General features: G+C 44.9%; 1 protein-coding gene across 1 annotated transcript; it reads right to left on the reverse strand.

Annotated features, from left to right (window-relative positions):
• Window positions 1-21,742, reverse strand: LOC145361912 (uncharacterized). The gene is made up of 2 exons (XM_080217898.1): window positions 21,086-21,742; window positions 1-4,776 (listed from the first exon to the last, which is right to left on the reverse strand). The coding sequence occupies exons 1-2, from the start codon at window positions 21,642-21,644 to the stop codon at window positions 3,995-3,997; spliced, it is 1,341 nt and encodes a 446-aa protein (XP_080074024.1). The 5' UTR covers window positions 21,645-21,742; the 3' UTR covers window positions 1-3,994.
• Between the last annotated feature and the right edge of the window lie 543 nt (window positions 21,743-22,285).

The raw sequence follows: 22,285 nt of genomic DNA on the forward strand, positions 1-22,285 counted from the left end.
ATCCAATCTGCTGATGCACCAGCAAGTTCACACTGGAGTATCTCTGTCAGTAATCTTTCTCGAGAATTCAGGCACTTCCATGAGAAATTAATTGACAATAAGAATCTGAATTTTAATCCTAAATGTCTTTTGCTACAAACTCTACAATTCAGTCTCTGATTAACATCTCCATTTAGAAAGTGCTGACTAACCCTTGCTGACAATTCTCACTGACTTGCATATGACACTTCCATTCTCCAGCAGAACGAAGAGGAATGGAAACTGGTGGAAAATCGTAAGCTCCCAAAATTTCTGTACCAGGCCGAAATCCACTCGGCACGGGGATGGAGACAAGTTTAATCTAAGTAATGACTGTAAGAAATCAATGCCTAATAACCTTATAAAATCTTCAGAAATTCATAAATTACAGAAATATCTCACTCTCCGTCCAATGAAGAAAGCTTCCATAGCAGCTTGCTGGTGGGGTGGGGTGAGGTTCACTCTGGTTTTATGGTTTATATTTACCATTCAACAGATTATCAGCTCAGAATTACATCTCTATTTGTGGGATCTTTTGTTGAATCCTACAGTGCAGAAGGAGGCCATTTGGCCCATAAAGTCTGCACCAACCACAATGCCATCCAGGCCCTCATCCCCCTGATACTAAGGGGCAATTTAGAATGGCCAATTCACCTAACTCGTCTTGCTGTGTACAATTTGGCTACTTATTTCCAACATTACAACAGTGACTACACTTCCAAAGAAGCTCATTGTCTGTAACTACTTTGGGGCGTGTTAAAGTTGTGAAAGGTGCTATATAAATCCAAACCTTTCGTTAACAAACCTCACTCTGGATCACCAAAAACGAAAGAGATCAAGGGGTATGCAGAGAAAGCGGGAGAGGGATACTGAAAGTGCATGATCAGCTATGATCATGTTGAATGGTGTGCAGGAGCGAATGGCCTACTCCAAGAACATATTTTCTATATTTCCATTTTTCTATGTTGAGTGAGTGTATTAAATCTTTGTTCACAAATCACCAATACACCAGCTACAATTCATGTCATAAACACTGTTCATGGGTTACAAATCACAATTTACCATTAAATCTGGACAACACCATTCTTTCCTAACATTTCTAAATGTAATCAGAGTTATCTAGCTGATCAGCACTGATGGAGAGAGATATTTCACTCAACAAAGAACACAGATTCCACAGATTATTCAGTGATTCACTGTAAATCAGCACTGACGGGTACTCAGTATTAATTACAGCACCAACCAGTCTGAGGTTAGAAATTGGTGAGTTTCACTTTCAGGGGAATTCCTTCAATATCTGACAAGTTAACAGCTTTGCACAGCCTGTCTCTCGAATAGCTTTTTGTGATTAAAACAGTCAGAGCTCACACAGCCTCATCCTTGAGTAAGAGAGCAGACTTCCTCTTGTCAATATAATGCTGCAGCACTGGACTGTGATCTGTGTTCACCTTCAGCTCAGTACAGTTTCTAGAAGCATTTACATTTAAAATGGAGGTCTGTAGACAAGACGATTGGTTCTCACGTGATTATAAGATTGGGTGAGGAACATGCTCAAGCCAGTTTAGATTCCGACATCAGAAATAAAATCTAACTGTCAGAATGAACACAGTCCAGGCCTTGGTGTGATTAGCAGCAACAACAGCAGCAGAATCTGTTAGTCTGCTGGATGACTGAGTGGATTTCTTCCCATACACAGAGCAGGTGAATGGCCTCTCCCCGCTGTGAATCCACTGGTGTCTCAGCAGAATGGACGACTGCGTGAATTTCTTCCCACACATGGAGCAGGCAAATGGTCTCTCCCTGGTGTCTCAACAGAATGGATAACTGAGTGAATCTCTTCCCACACACAGAGCAGGGGACTTGCCAGTGTCTGAGCAGAACATGGTGCTTTTAAAGTGCTTCCCACTGTCAGAACATTGTAAAGGTCTCTTATTTGTGTGAACAAGTTGATGTGAAGTGAAGTGAGATAAACGGGTGAATCCCTGTCCACACTTGGAGTAGGTGAACATCCCCGTCCCAGTATGAAATCGCTGGTGCGTGATGAGGTGGACTGATCGCCTGAAAAGCCAGTCCCACACTGAGAGCACCTGAACAGTCTCTGGTCAGTGTGAAAACTTTGAAGGGACATCAGTTCACTCTAATGCTTAAAGCACGTCCTGCAGTTGGGGAATTCATATGGAAAGCTTTACATTCACTCAAATCACTCTAACATTTCACTTTTCTCAACGTGGAAGCTGGCAGCGTTTTTGATTAAATCCCAATTGTAGATTTCTCTTGTAGCTGGTTTATGGAGCAGACCATGTTCACTGTCGATCACACAGCACAGAAACCATGCTGTGCTTCTGGATGCACTCGGGCTGTGAGTAAATGGAATATTGCCTCTACTAGCGAAGGACTTCCCAGCTGAGGAGTGAGATGTTCCTGTGGTTGTTGCGATCTCCTCTGTTACCTTTCTTTTTTTCTATAGTGTGATGATTTTTGTGTCACACATCTCCTGAGGAATGGATCCTACCCTCCAGCAGAGAAGGAGCAGGAGGTGATGAAGGTGTGGCAGTAGATGGGGGCTTTCCGGGATGGAGCAGTTCAGTTGGAATTCCATCTTTGCCGGGTGCCTTTCTGCTCACTCAATGATCAATGGCCTTTTCCAGCTCAAGTGATGAGGCTTCCTCACCCAACTTAACCAAGGCAGGAAACTGCAGAAGAACGTCAGAGACTGGGAGATGTCTGTTTCACTGTCACACTTTCTAACTGGCGATGTTAATCAGTGGAACTTCTCAGACATTGGTCTGTGTGCAAAATCTGAAGTTCAATTTCAAAGAACAAAGAAAATTACCACACAGGAACAGGCCCTTCGGCCCTCCAAGCCTGCACCGACCATGCTGCCTGACTGAACTAAAACCCCCTACCCTTCCAGGGACCATTTCCCTCTATTCCCATCCTATTCATGTACTTGTCAAGATGCCCCTGAAAAGTTACTACCGTATCTGCTTCCACTACCTCCCCCAGCAATGAGTTCCATACACCCACTACTCTAAAAAATTTGCCTCGTACATCTGTTTTAAACCTGTGCCCCCTAGTAATTGACTCTTCCACCCTGAGAAAAAGCTTCTGACTATCCACTCTGTCCATGCCTCTCACAATCTTGTAGACTTCTATCAGGTCTCCCCTCAACCTTCATCGTTCCAGTGAGAACAAACCAAGTTTCTCCAATCTCTCCTCACAGTTAATGCCCTCCATACCAGGCAAAATCCTGGTAAATCTTTTCTGTACCCTCTTCAAAGCCTCCACATCCTTCTGGTAGTGTGGAGACCAGAACTGAACACTATGTTCCAAGTGCAGCCTAAGTAAGGTTCTATAAAGCTGCAACATGGTACAGTATGGCACGGTAGCACAGTGGTTAGCACTGCTGCTTCACAGCCCCAGGGTCCTGGGTTTGATTCCCGGCTCGGGTCACTGTCTGTGTGGAGTTTGCACATTCTCCTCGTGCCTGCGTGGGTTTCCTCCGGTTTTCTCCCACAGTCCAAAGATGTGCGGGTTAGGGTGATTACTAAGAAATTGCCCCTTAGTGTCCAGGGATGTGTAGGTTAGAGGGATTAGTGGGTATAATATATGGGGGTAGGGCCTGGGTAGGATTGTGTCCGGTGCAGACTCGATGGGCTGAAGGGTCTCTTTCTGCACTGTAGGGTTCTATGATCATGTCCTTGCTGCAACATGATCTTTGGATTGAAGACAATGTCATTGCAACCCAGTTCCTGTTGCGAGTTATTGAATTGAGGGGAAAGGTCACAGATGTTGCTTTTAATGAGGGAGACTGCATCCCTGAAAAATCAGAGATTGATCCAGAATATGAAACTCCAGCCTGGTTACAGGGATTATTAACATCACCAAGAACAAACCCCAAGTATCAGAATAAAAACATGGTTCAGTCCAAGCTGTGATTAACAGCAGCAATTAAAGCTGAATTTAGCCCCCACTATCACTTATGAACGTGCTGATGTGACAGCAAGTTGGCTGCCTGAGTGAATCCCTTTCCACATATGGTGCAGTTGAATGGCCTTTCCCCAGTGTGAACACGTCTGTGCACATTGAGATTAGATGCAGACCTGAACTGCTTTCCACAGTCAGTGCAGCTGAATGGTTTCTCCCCAGTGTGAACCCGCTGGTGTGACTGAAGGGTGGCTGACTGAGTGAATCCTTTCCCACACACTGAGCAGCTGAAGGGTTTCTCCCCAGTGTGAACCCGCCGGTGTGACTGGAGGGTGGCTGTCTGAGTGAATCCCTTCCTACACACTGAGCAGGTGAAGGGTTTCTCTCCAGTGTGAACTCGCTGGTGTGCAGTGAGATCAGAGAAATGCCTGAACCTCTTCTCACAGGAGCTACAGCTGAATGGCCTCTCCTCAGTGTGAATTTGCTGGTGTTTCAGTAGGTTGGAGGACACAGTGAATCCCTTCCCACACACAGAGCAGGTGAACGGCCTCTCCCCGGTGTGAAGTCGCTGGTGTCCACTGAGGTGTGACGAAGACTTGAATGCCTTTTGACAGTGAGTGCAGCTGAAGGGCCTCTCCCCGGTGTGACCTCGCTGGTGCGTCAGCAGAGTGGATGACTGAGAGAATCCTGTCCCACACACAGAGCAGGTGAACGGCTTCTCTCCGGTGTGAGTACGTCGATGATTTCTCAGTAGGGATGGATAATAGAATCTTTTACCACAATCCTCACATTTCCAGGGTTTCTCCATCGTGCTGGCCCCAGTGTGAATACATCAATGAATTTCCACCTGAGATGGATCACAGATTAGTTGACCACTATCCTCACATTTCCATGTTCACATGCAGAATGTGTGTACAGTTCCTCTCGGATGTGAACGGTGTGATTTTTTTTGGCTGTGTAACTGGTTAAAGCTCTTTCCACAGCCAGTTCACTGGAACACACTCATTCGAGTGTGTGTATGTCGCTGTGCTTTTCCATTCAAACTGATGTTTGAATGTTTCTCCCTTACGCAAAACAGTCAAACATTCCTCATTCCACACTCAAAAGGTCAACCAGATTACAATCCTGATGAGTGACACAAGCAACTCTTAATGTTTGACATCTTTGAATCCATCCATGTTAATCCCCTGTAAAAGGAGTTAAAAAAAGTCATCACTGTCAGTACAGCACAAAAATTTAATAACACAAATATATTTATTGTTGCCCTGGCTATAAATCCCCTGCCCTACATACTCTCCCTTCCCCCTGTGTTAAATAGGAACCCATCACACAATCTCTGCCACTTCTTTGCTCCACTACCAGTTTTCTCTCTCTGCCTTCTGTGGCTGGGTTTGGTTCTCCAAATGTCAATGAAAGGAATTTAAAATACATCACCATCGCTCCGGATAAATATTTAGATATAGGGCTGCACGGTAGCACAGTGGTTAGCACTGCTGCTTCACAGCTCACAGGGACCTGGGTTCGATTCCTGGCTTGGGTCACTGTCTGCGTGGAGTTCGCACATTCTCGTGTCTGCGTGGGTTTCCTCCGGGTGCTCCGGTTTCCTCTCATAGTCCAAAGATGTGCGGGTTAGGTTGATTGGCCATGCTAAAATTGCCTCTGTGTCCTGAGATGCATAGGTTAGAGGGATTAGCGGGTAAATGTGTAAATATGGGGGTAGGGCCTGGGTGGGATTGTGGTTGGTGCAGACTCGATGGGCCAAATGGCCTCTTTCACACTGTAGGGTTTCTATGATTCTAGAAGAACCATTCATATCTCTTGGTTTGAGTGTTGTGTGTGTAAATGGTCATTAAATCATAGAATCATAGGAGTGCAGAGGAGGTTTACTAGGCTGATACCGGAGTTGAGGGGATTGAGCTATGAGGAGAGGCTGAATAAACTAGGCTTGTACTCGTTAGAGTTTAGAAGAATGAGGGGAGATCTCATTGAGACGTATAAGATGATGAATGGGATGGATAGGATAGAGGTGGAGAGACTCTTCCCACTCAAAAAAGACAGTAGGACTAGGGGGCACAGCCTCAAGATAAAGGGGAGGCGGTTTAGAACGGAGTTGAGGAGAAACTTCTTCACTCAAAGGGTGGTGAATCTCTGGAATTCTCTGCCCGTTGAAGTGGTGGAGGCTGCCTCGCTAAATATTTTTAAGAAGCGGGTTGATGGGTTTTTGATAAGAGAAGGGATTGAGGGTTATGGGGAGAGGGCGGGAAAGTGGAACTGAGCCACGACAGATCAGCCATGATCTTATTGAATGGCGGGGCAGGCTCGAAGGGCTAGATGGCCTACTCCTGCTCCTATTTCTTATGTTCTTATGTTCTAATCCCTACAAAATAAGGAGACCATTCGGCCCATCGAGTTTACACTGACCACAATTCCACCCAGGCCCTATTCCCATAACCCCACATATTTACCCTGCTAAATCCTCCTGACACTAAGGAGCAATTTAGCACGGCCAATCAACCCAGCCCGCACATCTTTGGAATGTGGGCGGAAACCGGCGCACCCAGAGGAAATCCAGGCAGAAACGGGGAGAAAGTGAAAACTCCACACAGACAGTAGGAGTTTCCAGAAGACATCAGAGTCCAGGCTGGAAATTCACAACATTCTCTCCTCCTGCTGCCTGATGCAGGATGCGCGCGCATGCGCCCTGCTGTCCATCCCCCCTATAAAGATGGCGGCCGGAACATTGGGCCTCCAACTCAGGTAGTTGCCGTCGCGTCCCCAATGGGTGCGAACGCGGTACCGGGCGATTCTTTTTCGGGTCTCGTGTCCTCCACTGGGTATTTATGAAGCCTCTCCATCCACCTTACCGTCTCAATTACCCTCCGGCAATCATCTGTTCCTCCGCAGTTACACAGCTGGCATTTTGCACGTCTGCCAGTTGGAGCTCCCACACCACGCATGCACTGATCGGACCCGAACTGCGCATGCTCCATTTTACAACGAGCGCCTCCGCATGCGCCAAATGCTCCTTGGTGTGAGGATAGGGCACATTCTGACCCGGTCTGATTGCTGGGTAATGTGTCCACCATTGAAAGATGATAACACTGAATCGTAAATTACGTCTTTTGACTCAATTACTATCGTAGCTATATAAGAACATAAGAAATAGGAGCAGGAGTAGGCCATCTAGCCCTTCGAGCCTGCCCCGCCATTCAATAAGATCATGGCTGATCTGTTGTGGCTCAGTTCCACTTTCCCGCCCTCTCCCCATAACCCTTAATCCCCTCTCTTATCAAAAACCCATCAACCCGCTTCTTAAAAATATTTAGCGAGGCAGCCTCCACCACTTCAACAGGCAGAGAATTCCAGAGATTCACCACCCTTTGAGTGAAGAAGTTCCTCCTCAACTCCGTTCTAAACCGCCTCCCCTTTATCTTGAGGCTGTGCCCCCTAGTCCTACTGTCTTTTTTGAGCGGGAAGAGTCTCTCCACCTCTATCCTATCCATCCCATTCATCATCTTATACGTCTCAATGAGATCTCCCCTCATTCTTCTAAACTCTAGCGAGTACAAGCCTAGTTTATTCAGCCTCTCCTCATAGCTCAACCCCCTCAACTCCGGTATCAGCCTAGTAAACCTCCTCTGCACTCCCTCCAGGGCCAAAATATCCTTGCACAGGTGCGGCGCCCAAAACTGCACACAGTACTCCAGCTGCGGCCTCACCAATGCCCTATATAGCTGCAGCAAGACCTCCCTACTTTTATATTCAATCCCCCTCGCTATGAAGGCCAGCATCCCATTCGCCTTCCTGACCACCTGCTGCACCTGCAAGCTGGGTTTTTGCGACTCATGCACAAGGACCCCGAGGTCCCTCTGCACCGTCGCCTGCTGCAGTTTTTCGCCACGTAAGTAATAGTCCTTCCTACCATTATTCCTACCAAAGTGGACCACCTCACACTTGCCAACATTAAATTCCATTTGCCATTTCCTGGCCCATTCGCCCAGCCTATCTAGATCCTTCTGCAGACTCTCCACACCCTCCGCACAATTTGCCTTTCCCCCAATCTTGGTGTCATCAGCAAATTTCGACACCCTGCACTCGGTTCCCTCCTCCAGATCATCTATATAAATGGTAAATAGCTGAGGCCCCAGCACCGACCCCTGGGGCACCCCACTAGTCACCACCCGCCAATCCGAATAGCACCCATTGACCCCCACTCTCTGCCTCCGATTTGACAACCAATCCTCTGTCCACGCTAACACCCTACCCCCAACTCCATGTCCCCTGACCTTCTGCAATAACCTCTTGTGAGGTATGACCAAGATATAAATTATTAATCCAGTTCAAACAGCAGTTAACAGGATTTCTGTCCCTGAGTGCAATTAATAGCAGAATAAAAGTTTACAATTAAATACGAACTCAATGGAGTCTTTGCTGGTGTGATGAAAAAGTGAGTTTTTGTTCTTGAGACAGTACACTTTAACGTGTCTGGACAAAAAGAATGCTCTAGATCAAGTCCTTTGAATTGTGAATAAATGGGGGAAATGGGGTAAAAGCAGATCTGGGTGGCACGGTGACACAGCGGTTAGCTCTGCTGCTTCACTAGCATCAGGGACCCAGGTTCAATTCAGACCTTGGGTTACTATCTGTGTGGATCTTGCACATTCGCCCTGTGTCTGTGTGGGTTTCTTCCAGGTGCTCTGGTTTTCTCCAGAGATGTGCGGGTTGGGTTGATTGGCAATGCTAAATTGTCCCTAGTGTCAGGGGTACTAGCATGGTAAATATGTAAGTTTATGGAAATAGGGCCTGGGTGGTATTGTGGTCGGTGAATGGCCTCCTTCCACACTGCGGGGATTCTTTGATTCTATGAATAAAACCATTTGCACACGTGAAGTATCTGAATGGCCTCTCCAAAAGCTGTGACTGTGCTGCAGTGTCAGTAAATGCAATGAATCCCTTTCCACTTTCACACTCGGATTTTACATCTGGGTTTCTAAATCAGAAGTGGATATCAAGTCCTCCCGTGATGGGTTCCACGTTCATAATATTCTCCAGAAAAGTGAAAGCAAAATATTGCAGGTACTTGACATCTTAAACCGCAAGAAAAAGTATTACAAATGGGCAGCACATCTGGCATTGTTTGTGGAGATAGACACTTCTACGTGATACTTCATCAAAACTGCATTGCATCAGTGCTCAGACCTGCAATCTTATTCTGTTTTTCAATCCACAGATGTTGCCAGATGTGTGAAACATTTAAGGCATTTTCTGATTTCTAACGCTTTATCTCTGTTTGCTCTAACTGTGGATTGGTGTCAAAATTTATTCACATATATTCAGATTTTTTACCGAGTGACTCTTCAACTTACAAACAAATAACATTGGAAATTCTCAGCGGGTAAGATCAAAAGGGAAGTTGTGTGGCAGGGTAGAAATCAGGAGGGATTAAATAACAAATGAAGAAAGGCAGAACGAGATGTTAACTGAACAAGAATACAAACGGAATGTGGGTGAACCATTCTGTATCAATCAGCTCTCTCCGCTTTGGGAATAACAGGCTTCTCCATTCACCCAGGTCACTTTCAAGCATAAACCAGCAACCGTGATAGTAACAAAGTGAGATGGGCTCAGTTTGAGCAGTGACACTGCCAGAAGAATGGAGAGCTGGAGTTCACCCAGGAAAGCAGCACAGTTTAAAAAACAATGGTACACAATGTGCAACTCAAATCCACAAACCTGAGATAATGGCTCTCGTATTCTATGAATGAACTAGCTGAGCCTCCATCACTGGTAGCTCTTATCACAACTGGATCACTCTCACGCGTTCTCCCCGTGTGTGCGTGGGTTTCCTCCCACACTCCAAAGATGTGCCGGTTAGGTGGATTGGTCTTGCTAAATTGCCCCTTAGTGTCAGGGGGATTAGCTTGGGTAAATGAACAAAGACAATTACAGCACAAGAACAGGTCCAGGATCATGATCACTGCTAAGTTAGCTGCAACATAGGAAGGGATAGAGTGACACATATAGTGCATATGTTTGTGAGAGACTGAAACAGGAAAATCATCTTTGTTCAGGGTCTTCTAGTTTATAGCCTGACATATTTTACAGAAGATGCTGAAATTTAAACTAACTCTTGTAGCATGAAGATGGTTCTTGTTTTGAAATAAGCATAAAGACATCCAAAGCTTAGACCAATAAATATCTCAAACATATTGAAGAGGTGCATGGCATCCAAAATTTAATGAAAATGCATCAAATTATGAAGAGAGATATTATGTTATAAATTACAACGATCATGGCAGTTAGCACAATGACTGACACAAATGTGCAAGCTAAAAATAATATACAAGGCACATGAAAACTTGCTGGGCGCCTACAAATCTCGTACCTGATTGATCGCTGCAAAATGATTCGCTGTTGGAAATTTGTGCTCGAAAAGTTGATTAGAATGAGGAACTTGAAAGGCTAAATGTTGTTTTCTGTTTTTTTTTGGGAGGGAGGTGAGCTGCGGCTCAGTGGTACAAAGAACAACACAGCACAGGAAACAGGCCCTTTGGCCCAACAAGCCCGCGTCGCCTATGACCTTTCGACTCCACAATAAAGGAATTATACCCAGATTGAGGGACGCCTAATTTAGGGACAACTTGATACCTCTAACCTCTTCTGCTGAAATGCACATGGGTGATTGGGAGTTAACTTGAACCATCACTAAAGGCTGACAATGATGCCCCCGCTACGCACTTGCTCAGAAAATGTCCCCGGGTACTTGGGACAGCAGAACCATCCAGGCTCAACAGCAGCCATCATCAACCATCTGAAAGAACTATTGTGGAAAAGGAGAAACCAATATCAAAAAGGAGATGCTAAAGTCATACAAGGCACTAATTAGACCTCAATGGGAATATTGTCTAGAGTTTGGCACAACACTACAGGAAGGGTATGAATGCACTGGAAAGAGCGAAGAATTGGTTTACAAGAATGTTTCCAGGGATGAGAAAGTTCAGTCATATGGACAGATTCCAGAAGTTGGGACTGTTCTACTTGGAGAGAAGACCGATGATGGGAAAGTTGAAATAATGTTCAAAATCACGAGGGAACTGAAAAGGATATATCGGGAGTGACGGCTCGTGCTCATGACAAAGATCAAAAAAGAGAAGATACAGTTACAATGTGATTTGAGAAAAGAAACAAATGTACTGTGAGAAAGAACGTCTATGTCTGAATAAAGAGCGATTCGGATCCAGAGTACTTTGGCTTGTATTGTGATGGTGAGATATTCAATCCATACTATTAAGAGGGCATTAGATGATTTCTTGAATGAAAATATTACGCAGGAGTGTGGAAAAAACGGCCCGGGTTGAGGCACTAAGTCATGACGCTCATTTGGAGAGGAAACAACAAACATGATGCGCCCAATGAGCTCTTTCTGATTGGCAAATGTTTGATAATTCTGCAATATTACAAAGATATATTCCTGTTCCTTATTCATGCAGGATTTGAATAGATGTGGCCATCAAACTATCAGTTGCTTCCACTCCCTATTTACGGCCTAGCAACATGAGAGTTTCGCATTGATCCCTTATCTTTCTCCAAAGCATTATCGAAACCTTTATGCATGCACGTATAGTTCAACCACTTCCAAGAATCCTAATCTACTGTATTAAGCTTTTGTCTGGAATGTTACATGATTCCTTTGGTTTTCTAGATATACTGCGTCGAATTGTGGACCTTATCTATCTACCGCAATCAATATATTAAATAATCACATTGCCCTGCAACTTCCTTGCTCCTCAGTGAAAGATCAAAGGCGTAGCTCAAAGATTCATTAGGGAATTCCACTTTGAACTCCCCAGGGAAGTGTTTATGTGAAAATAACTACAGACACGCTATCTTGCCCTGGACCATCGCCACAGCGTGTCGGACATTAGATGAAGTTTTCCCATGGTTCTGACAGTAATGTAATGGAACGATAGTTGGGAAAAGGGAATGAAAGTCAGAAAATCAAACATCAACGAGGAAACTTCTGTCTGCAAAGGAATAACCTCATGTCGATAAAAGGAGATAGACACATTTAAGGTGGAAGTTGAAACTTCAAAATGATTTAATCAGTGGACGAACAGAACTTTAGCACCAAAAACAGAAAATGCTGGAAAATCATGACAGATCTGACAGCATCCATGGAGAGAGAATACAGGTAACATTTCGAGTCTGAGTGACTCTTGCGCAGACAGTTGAGAATAGGATAAGATATTGTGTGGTGAGGAAGGGGAGGAGGAAATCTGTAAGGGCTGTAAGAGAGTCAGTGCTTGGTGGAGACTGGCGAGATTGACAAAAGTGTCATAGACAAAAAGACAAAGCGAATATAAGTGATGGTAACCATAGTTAAGAAAGGTGCTGATGACGGCCCATTAGGAGATCAGAATGTGTAAATGGTAGACCAAAAAGTAAGCAGTGTGGACAAACACACTGTCATAGGACAACTTGAAACATGTAAGAGATGGCTGTGTGGGGGAGGAAGACAGTTATAAAGAAAGAAAGGTGGAAAGTGAGATTTTAAAAAAATGAAACAATGGAAGAAATGAAAATAATATACAATGAGGATGGAAATGAACAGAACTTTCGTATTGGTTTCGAAGTCAATAATGTTTGGAGAAGCCAATCTCACGGAGAATGAAATAGGTGTCAGTTTGTTGGCTCACTGTTTATCCAAATGCCTCTGCTCATCAGAGTTTACTTGTGCAACAATAAACACTCATTTAGTCAAGATTGTTGCCCCTTCATGATTTGATATTCATGTGAACTGTCCAGTGAATTGCAGAATGACAAGCTTCAGCAGCATGTTATCTCAGCAATACTCAAGATAAATTACTTGGTCTAAGGTGGAACACATACAGATAAACTTTTGACACAGAGCCAAAATAGACAATCAATTTGTCTATTGATTGTCAATCAATAAACAATTTGAAACATAAACAATAAACAATAAATATGTTTATGAACTTCTTCACTCAAAGGGTGGTGAATCTCTGGAATTCTCTGCCCGTTGAAGTGGTGGAGGCTGCCTCGCTAAATATTTTTAAGACGCGGGTTGATGGGTTTTTGATAGGAGAGGGGATTAAGGGTTATGGTGAGAGGGCGGGAAAGTGGAACTGAGCAGCGACAGATCAGCCATGATCTTATTGAATGGCGGGGCAGGCTCAAAGGGCTGGATGGCCTACTCCTGCTCCTATTTCTTATGTTCTTATGTTTAAATCAATTTAAACAATCAGTGTGACCACTACAGGCAGCATTGTTCCAAAGTCTCACACTCAAACTGAGAGAGGCCCACCTCAGCATAGCTTAAATCATTGGTAAATAGCTACAATTTCTAGAATGGATGAACAACGTCGAAAAATCATACAAGGGAATACAGTTTAATATTAAGAGATATATTATTTAGGCTAAAATGTGGATAGTCCTTATTACTCTCACAGGATGCCAGAATTCTCTTCATTGAAAAGAGTGGAGGATGGGTCATTCATCCCTTCATTGAGAAGAGAGGCAAAGTGGAGCTGAGACCACAAGAAAGAGAGACCCGGTCTCACTGAATGGTGAACAGCCTCACAGAGCTGAATGGCATGCCCCTTATCCTACATTCTTAGTTGTAGTGTCAGTGAGGTTTCTAGCATGGAAACAGGCTCTTCGGATCAACCTGTCCATACCACCAATTTTTACTATTAAGCTAGTCCCAGTTGCCCGCATTTGGCCCATATCCCTCCACTTCCATCTCACGCATGTAACTGTCTAAATGCTTTTCAAAGCCAAAATTGTACCACTACGTCTGGCAGCTCGTTCCAAACACTCATCACCCTCTCTGTAAAAAAAAATGGCCCTCTAGACCCTTTTGTATTTCTTTCCTCTTAAAACCTTTCTGCACTCTTTCTAGTTTAACAATATCATTTGTATAATAGGGTGACCAGAACTGTACACAGTATTCCAAGTGTGGCCTTGCCAATGTCTTGTACAACTTCAACAAGACGTCCCAACTCCTGTATTCAATGTTCTGACCAATGAAAACAAGCTTGCCGAATGCATTGTTCACCACTCAGTCCACCCGTGACTCCACTTTCAAGGAGCTATGAACCTGTACCCCTCGATCTCTTTACTTTAGAACATAGAACATTACAGCGCAGTACAGGCCCTTTGGCCCTCGATGTTGCGCCGACCAGTGGAACCGGTCTAATGACCCTCTAACCTAAACTATTCCAATGTTATCCATATGCCTAACCAATGACCATTTGAACGCCCTTAAAGTTGGCGAGTCCACAACTGCTGCAGGCAGGGCATTCCACGCCCTTACTACCCTCCGAGTAAAGAACCTACCTCTGACATCCGTCCTATAACTACCACCCCTTAATTTAAAGCTATGTCCCCTCGTGTTAGCCATCACCATCCGAGGAAAAAGGCTCTCACTGTCCACCCTATCTAACCCTCTGATCATCTTGTATGCCTCAATTAGGTCACCTCTTAACCTTCTTCTCTCTAACGAAAATAACCTCAAGTCCCTCAGCCTTTCCTCATAAGACCTTCCCACCATACCAGGCAACATCCTGGTAAACCTCCTCTGCACCCTTTCCAACGCCTCCACATCTTTCTTACAATGCGGTAAGTCCTGCTCTGGTTTGATCGACCAAAATACATCACCTCGCATTTATCTAAATTAAACTCCATCTGCCATCCATCAGCCCACTGACCCAATTGATCAAGATCCCGTTGGAACCCTACATACCTGACAACAACGTTAAGCTGACTAGCTATGATGCAGCAATGATTTTAATTCTATAAATAAAATGTATTCAAAATGATTTTTGATGGAGAATGATGGGTTGTCATGTGACGTTCATAGTCAATGTGCTTGGCGGATATCAAGCAATTTAGCGTGAAATACACAGTCTGAATATGTGTGCGTGTTTGTATGTGTGTGCGTGTGTTTGCATGTGTGTGTGTTGTGCGTGTCTGTGTGTATATGTGCACGTGTGCACTCACATGTTATTTGATAACATGCAATTGTTTCTTTGTTGTACCTGCTTTTTGCAAGAGACTGAAAAAAAAGATTTTAATTCGGGAAGATAGAATTAAAGTACATAAGTGAACTCATGTAACTTCCGACGCGCACAATATATTCCTCAACTTCGATCTCTCAGTGCCATTCTAAAGGGGAATGTGCTCCTGAGCATCAGCTTGCAACAGCCCTAGATGTGAACGAGTACAACTTCTGTTTAAGCCGCCGAATTCTAGATCTCCTTTGCATTGCAATGCCAACACCTTGCAGGTCTCCACAATCGATTCAGGTTTACAGCAGATTATCAAAGTTCCCTGATAATTATACAGCAAAAACCACTTTAATGAGTGATGGATCTAACGAGAGGAACCCAAAAGAACAAAGAACAACACAGCATGGGAAACAGGCCCTTCAGCCCTGCAAGCCCACGCCGCCCATTTTAACATTGTGAGTGCCCTCCTCTACCTATGACCTTGTCTACGCCTATTGGACTCCACAATAAAGGAATTATAACCAGATTGAGAGACGCCTAATTTAGGGGCAATTTGTTAACACCAATCAGCCTAAGAGCACGTTTTTGGGATGTGGGAGGAAACCGGAGCACCCGGAGAAAACCCACGCAAGCACGGGGAGAATGTGCAAACTCCCACAGACACTGGCCCAAATCCATGTATCTGCACAGCAAACAGTGATAGTCACTGAGCTGTCGTGTTGCCCATCAGATGGTCCAGTTTAAGCGTACACTAACGACGTGAAGCACTAGGCAACTCTTGAAGCAACATCCAAGAGCAGCCCTCGCACGACCCACCGCGTATATGCCCCTTGTCAGACAACAAGGCGGACCGAATCACCTGTGGAATGTAAAAAAAAGACATCAAGAAACATACACAACTTATACAGACACATTCACAGAATCCCCAGAAGGTCAAACGTAAGATAGGTGACCCATAAAATATGTTGGACAGTCCATAGGAATCTATTGATTTCCAGGAACGTCCTGAGGCCCTTGATCCTTATTTAGAACAATCTTTTATATTCCTCCATCTCTAGTCTGCTCATGTGCCTATCTAGGTAAGCCTTAAACAACCCTAGCGTGCCTGCCTCCACCACCCTACTTGGCAGTGCATTCCATACCCCCACAACCCTCTGTGTGAAAAATCTCCCTCTAACATCTGAATTTTACCTTGCCCCTCTCACCCTAAGCCCGTGGCCCCTCGTAATTTTCATATCCAACCTGGGAAAAAGCTTCCCACTGTTCACTTTATCTATACCCTTCATAATCTTATACACCTCTATTAGATCTCGCCTCATTCTCCGTCTTTCTAAGGAGAACAGCCCCAGTTTGCCCAATCTTTCCTCATAGCTCAGTCCTTCCATACCAGGCAACATCCTGGTAAACCTCCTCTGCACTCTCTCCAGGGTCTCCACGTCCTTCTGGTTGTAAGACGACCAGAACTGGACGCAGTACTCCAAATGCGGTCTAACCAACGTTCTAAACAACTGCAACATTAGACGCCAGCTTTTATACTCTATACCCCTCCCTATAAAGGCAAGCATACCATAGGCCTTCTTCGTCACCTTCTCCACCTGTACTGCCACCTTCAAGGACTTGCACCCCTAAGTCCCTCTGCGTTTTTATACTCTTAATAGGCCTACCATTTATCGTGCAACTCCCCCCTACATTATTTCTTCCAAAATGCATCACCTCGCATTTATCTGGATTAAAATCCAGATGCCATTTCTCTGCCCAATATACCAGCCTATCTATATCCCGCTGTATTGCCTGACACTGCTCCTCACTATCAGCAAGTCCAGCCATCTTTGTGTCATCTGCAAACTTGCTGATCACACCACTTACTCCCTCTTCCAAGTCATTTATGTATATTACAAATAGAAGAGATCCCAGTACCGAGCCCTGCGGCACACCACTAGTCACAGACAATTGCAAAAACACTTCTCTACTTTAATACTCCACTCTCTTTGATCTCATTTGCCTTTTTTATTATGCGTTTTACTTGCACACCGATTTCCTTTGATTCATGAACAAAAACACCCTCTGCCTTTCTATTTTACATCCAAAACAGACAATGTTGTGCTTATTCACATTGAACTCTGCCAAATTTTGGGCATTTTCCTAGCCTATCAATATCCATCTGTAAAATCTTTATCTCCATTTCACTGCCTGCTTTCCCACCTATTTTTGCATTATCCACAAATTAAACAGTGAGCACAGATACAGTTTGCACTCCCTGCTCCAATCTCCATTCACTAGATACTAGCTCCATCCCTCTCCCTGGGAACAGTCTGACATGAAGACAGTCTGCTCACAGTTCGTGTCATGAAATTTTGATGTGCCATCACTAAGATTCCTCGTTTCCACTCTGTAACATCACCGGACCTCATCCCTGTCTTGCTGCACCTGCTGCTGAAACCCTCATTCCTGACGTTGTTACGTCTGGACTCAACTACTCCAATACATTCCTTGCTGGGCTCCAGCACTGTACCCTCTGTAAACCTGACACCATCCTAAATTCTGCTGTTTGCATCTTCACTCACAACAAGACCTGTTCCCCTATCTCTCCTCCACTTCCTGATCTGTTTTGACTCCCAGTCAAGGAGCAACTTGGTTTTAAATTTCTGACTTTTGTTTTAAATCTTCATCCCTCTTCACCTCTGTAACCTCCTCCAACCACACAACACTCTGGGATATGTCACACTGAAGCAGTTGGCTTCATAGTTCAATGGTTAGTACACTTGTCTTGCAAACAAGTGGTTGTGAGCTCAATTCTCACTGGAGTCTGGGGCCAATACCTAACTGATAGTAGCAAATCTAATAATAAATATTCTGTGTGGAGGTGACAAATTACATGCAATATTCCTTCTGGGTTAGCACTGAGACTTCATGGCGCCAGGGACCCAAGTTCAATTCCAGACTTCAGTGACTATCTGTGTGGAGTTTGCATATCGTCTGCGTGGGTTTCCTCCAGGTGCACCAGTTTCCTCACACGGTCCAAAGATGTGCAGGATAGGTGGATTGGTCATTTCAAATTGTCCCTGTGTCAGGGGAACTAGCAGGGTAACTATGTGGGGTTACAGAGAAAAGGCCTGGGTGGGATTGTTGATGCACCGAATGGCCTCCTTCTGCACTGTATGGATTCTATGACTCCTGTGGCAATCTAATTCTGGCCACTCATATTTTCCATGCTATAATACCTCCACCAGGACTGGCCGTGCCTTCAGTTTCTTTGACCCCAACCTCTCCCACCCCATGACGTCTGGCAACTTGTTCCCACTGGGATTGGAATTTGGTAGTGGGGCCGAGTGGCCTAAAGCACTGGATTTATGTCAGTCTACATGGGTTCAAGTCCCATCGCTGCCAACATTTCTGGGGCAGCATGGTGGATAGTTGTTGGCACTGCTGCCTCAGAGTAACAGAGACGTGGGTTCGATTCGTGGCTTGGGTCATTGTGTGGCATTTGCACATTCTGCTTGGGTTTCCTCCAGGTGCTCTGGTTTCTTCCCACACTCCAAAGAAGAGTTTTAGATGGATTGGCTATGCTAAATTGACCCTGGTATCAGGGGACTAGCTAGGATGGGATTGTTGTTGGTGCAGACTCGATGAGCCGAACGAACTCCTTCGACACTGGAGAGATTCCATAAGATTGAAAAACATTACCCCAATAAATATGGCGGCCACTCATGCACTGTACTAAACGTTGCCCCTCACAAAGATGGCAATCCCGCATGCGCGATGCTACGTCTTGCTCACGGCAAACATAGCGGTACGAACTGGGAATATATTGATGCCCCACTCGGTGCAATCACCGGTCTGGGTAGTTGCCCTTCGGCTTTTAATTAACACAACATACTGACGCAGCCTCTCCTCCCACCCGCCAGATTCATCGCTTCATCCCGGCCGCCATTCCACCCACCTATCGATTGGCCATCCATCAGTCCCCCTTTCGCCGTTACCCACACCACGCATGCTCCACTTCCAGCCCCGCCCCTCATTCACTCCGATTGCTTGGAGGACCAGCCGCTCCCGCTCGCTCCTCCAGCCCCGCCCCTTCTCTTCCTATTGGTCAGGAGGTGCTGTCAATCAAATGGGCATTGTGACGGTTTCAAATGGTGGGCGGGACCACAGCCTCAGGCTGAGTTGCTGATTATTGGCAGCATTTTGTGTTTGGGAATTAGAGCTAGAGATGGATGGTCAGTTCCCCTGGGGCTGGGGGATTCACACTCATTTCCCCAGGACACTCATTATCACCACAACTTTACAGGAGAAAGTCCCCACAAAAAATCCACACTGCAAATCTTGTGTTTCACATTTATGCAACTGGAAGAATTTAGAGATTTATTGGGGAGGCAACATATACAATTTAACACAAAAAAAATTAGGTGATACATTTCATCAGTTAAAAAAAGTGAAATATAGACTAAATGGTTAAGGGTTTCTTCATTTATTATTGTCAGATGTATTAGTATACAGTGAAAATTATTGTTTCTTGTGCACATACAGAAAAAAACATACCATACACAAAGAATGAAAGGAGAGTGCAGAATGTAGTGTTGCAGTCATAGCTAGGGTGTAGAGAAAAATCACCTTAACGTGAGGTAGGTCCATTCAAAAGTCTGATGGCAGCAGGGAAGAAACTGTTTTTGTGTCTGTTGGTACGTGATCACAGACTTTTGTATTGTTTTCAGGATGGAAGAAGGTGGAAGAGAATATGTCTGGGATGCAAGGTGTCCTTGATTATGCCGGCTGCTTTTCTGTGCCAGCGGGAAGTGTAGACAGTGTTAATGGATGGGAGACTGGTTTGAGTGATGGACTGCACTTCATTCATGACCTTTTGTAGTTTCTTGCAGTATTGGCCAGAGCTATACCAAGCTGTGATACAACCAGAAAGAATGTTTTCTCTGGTGCATCTGTAGAATTTGGTTAGGGTTGTAGCAGACATGCCAAATGTCCTTAGTCTCCTGAGAAGGTAGAGGCGTTGGTGGGCTTTCTTAACTTCAGCATCTGTATGGAGGGACCAGGACAGATTGCTGGTGATCTGGACACATAAAAACTTTAAATTTATAAATTGCATCAGAAGAGGAACAATATTGGAAAATTCTAGTTAACATCTTGCCTTATTTATTAGAAGGTTCAAGACTCCAGTCTCAGCAACTTTAAAACTTTATTAAGAAATATAAACTGAGCAAGGTGGATGGTTACTCAGCACTGCAGGGTTGTCAGAAAGCAGTGAGATTCAGCCCAAATGATCCTCTCCCTTTAAAGGTGGGGAACTGGGACACCCTGTCTCCAAACACATCCCACCCTGTTCACATTGAGAATGATGTGGAGATGCCGGTGTTGGACTGGAGTAAGCACAGTTTTATTCTCCGAAAGCTTGTGCTACCAAATAAACCTGTTGGACTTTAACCTGGTGTTGTGAGACTTCTTACCACACTGAGAATGTCAGTATTTGGGAGGGGACAGCACCTTGAAGCGTGTGGACATGAGACTGAAGGTGGAGATAGGCAGTAGTTTGCAAGGATGAGGGGGAACCTTTTGTTTTTGAGGATGGGATGACAAATGCAGATTTGAGTGTGAGACAGACAGTAATTCAGGAGAGAGAATGGTTAACAATATCAGCGAACATGGGGAGGTTGAGTTATCAGCAATTTAATGGAAACAGAAAAATAAGAGTCAGCAGAGCAGGTGGTGTGTATCATGGACAATGTGAACTGAGAGAGGAGGAGAGGAGAGAAGCTGGACAAAGATGTGGATTCAGTATTGAGACAAGTGGATTTTAGAAACAGCTTGTCCCGCTCAGCTAGTGGAAGGGAGGGAACCAGCAGAGACAACTAACGGGATTGTCTCAATCTTAATAACAAAGAAGCTCTTTGAGCTCCTCACACTTGTTGTTGGAAGTGAGGATGGTGGAGTTAGGAAGAGGGAGAGAGAGAGTCCATCAAAAGGGTGAGTGATATTAAAAAGACAAAAAAGTCTCAACCGTGTCTGATCAATATGAAGTTGATTTGTTCGATTTTGAGGCAGAATATTAAAGCATACAACCAGTCCAGATCAGCAGTATCAGATCCCACTGAACAAGGTTCAGTCCTGGATGTGATTAACAGCGAACACCTCGTGAACTTTCTGGTGTGTCAGCAGGGAGGATGAATCACTGAAACTCACCGCACACTCGGAGCAGGTGAACAGCCTCTCCCCAGTGTGAACTTGCTGGTGTGCAGTGAGTTGAGATGACCACCTGAACCCAGTCCCACAGTCAGAGCACCTGTACGGTTTCTCATCTGTGTGAACACGTTGATGAGACGTCAGATCCCAGGTGCTTTTGTAGCACTGCCCACAGACCGGGCATTTAAAAGATCTCTCCCCCGTGTGAACTCGCTGGTGTCTCAGGAGCTTGGATGAGTCAATGAATCCTTTCCCACATTCGGAGCAGATGAACGGTGTCTCCCCAGTGTGACTGCGCTGATGTGATTTCAGCTCAGACGGGTATCTGAATCCCTTCCCGCAGTCCCCACATTTCCACGGTATCTCCCCACCGTGAGTGCGCTTGTGTCTGGACAGGCCAGATGCTTGGCTGAATCCTCGTCCACACACAGAACATGTGTACGATTTCTGCCCACTGTGAATGGTGCTTTTTCCTTCCATGTTCAAAATCCAATGGTATTCCGGTTACGAGTAATTGGCAACTCTGTGAGATCCTGATGTAATGTTTGGTTTCAGTCTCCAGACTGCAAATCCTCCTCTTCTAATACTCTGAACTTGATTTAAAACAAGAACAAAAGGAATGAGAGAGAACCCACAAATTCAAAAATGCAGGTTGTGAAATTAAGCTGAATCAAAATAATAATTTGTGGGACCAACACGAGGAAAAAGTGACCATGCAAACGACAGATTGTTGTAAATATCCGACTGGTTCACTAATGTCCTTCAGGGAAGGGAACCCTTTTGAACAAGGGATAGAGACAGAGGGAGAAAGAGAACTGAAGAAGTAGAGGGAGAAGGAGAGCGATGTACAAACCATCAGACTGACCGGAACTGAACCGGACAGCTTCTCCCAAATCCTCAACATCCACACCTGCAAACCCTGGCCTTTGTATGTGACACCGACAAGTTCATCAGCAAGTCACACGCCACCCTGACTTGTTAGATATCTAGTACTGGGATAAAGAGACTATCCTCCATTTAAATATTGGGAAGACTGAAGCCATTGCCTTCCGTCCCAGATTAAACTCCCTCGCCACTGACTGCATCTTTCTCCCTGGCAACTGTCTTGAGGCTGAACCAGC

Source organism: Carcharhinus amblyrhynchos, chromosome X (genome assembly GCF_965287045.1).
Source record: "Carcharhinus amblyrhynchos chromosome X, sCarAmb.v2.hapA, whole genome shotgun sequence".
Taxonomy (NCBI): Eukaryota; Metazoa; Chordata; class Chondrichthyes; order Carcharhiniformes; family Carcharhinidae; genus Carcharhinus; species Carcharhinus amblyrhynchos.

Excerpts from the sequence above, each read along its gene's own strand:
- LOC145361912 (XM_080217898.1), bottom strand. The coding sequence starts at position 21,644 with ATGGAAGGAAAAAGCACCATTCACAGTGGGCAGAAATCGTACACATGT. Across the intron at positions 4,777-21,085 it reads TGTTAATCACATCCAGGACT|GTATTCACACTGGGGCCAGC; the intron begins GAACCTTGTTCA and ends AAATTCATTGAT.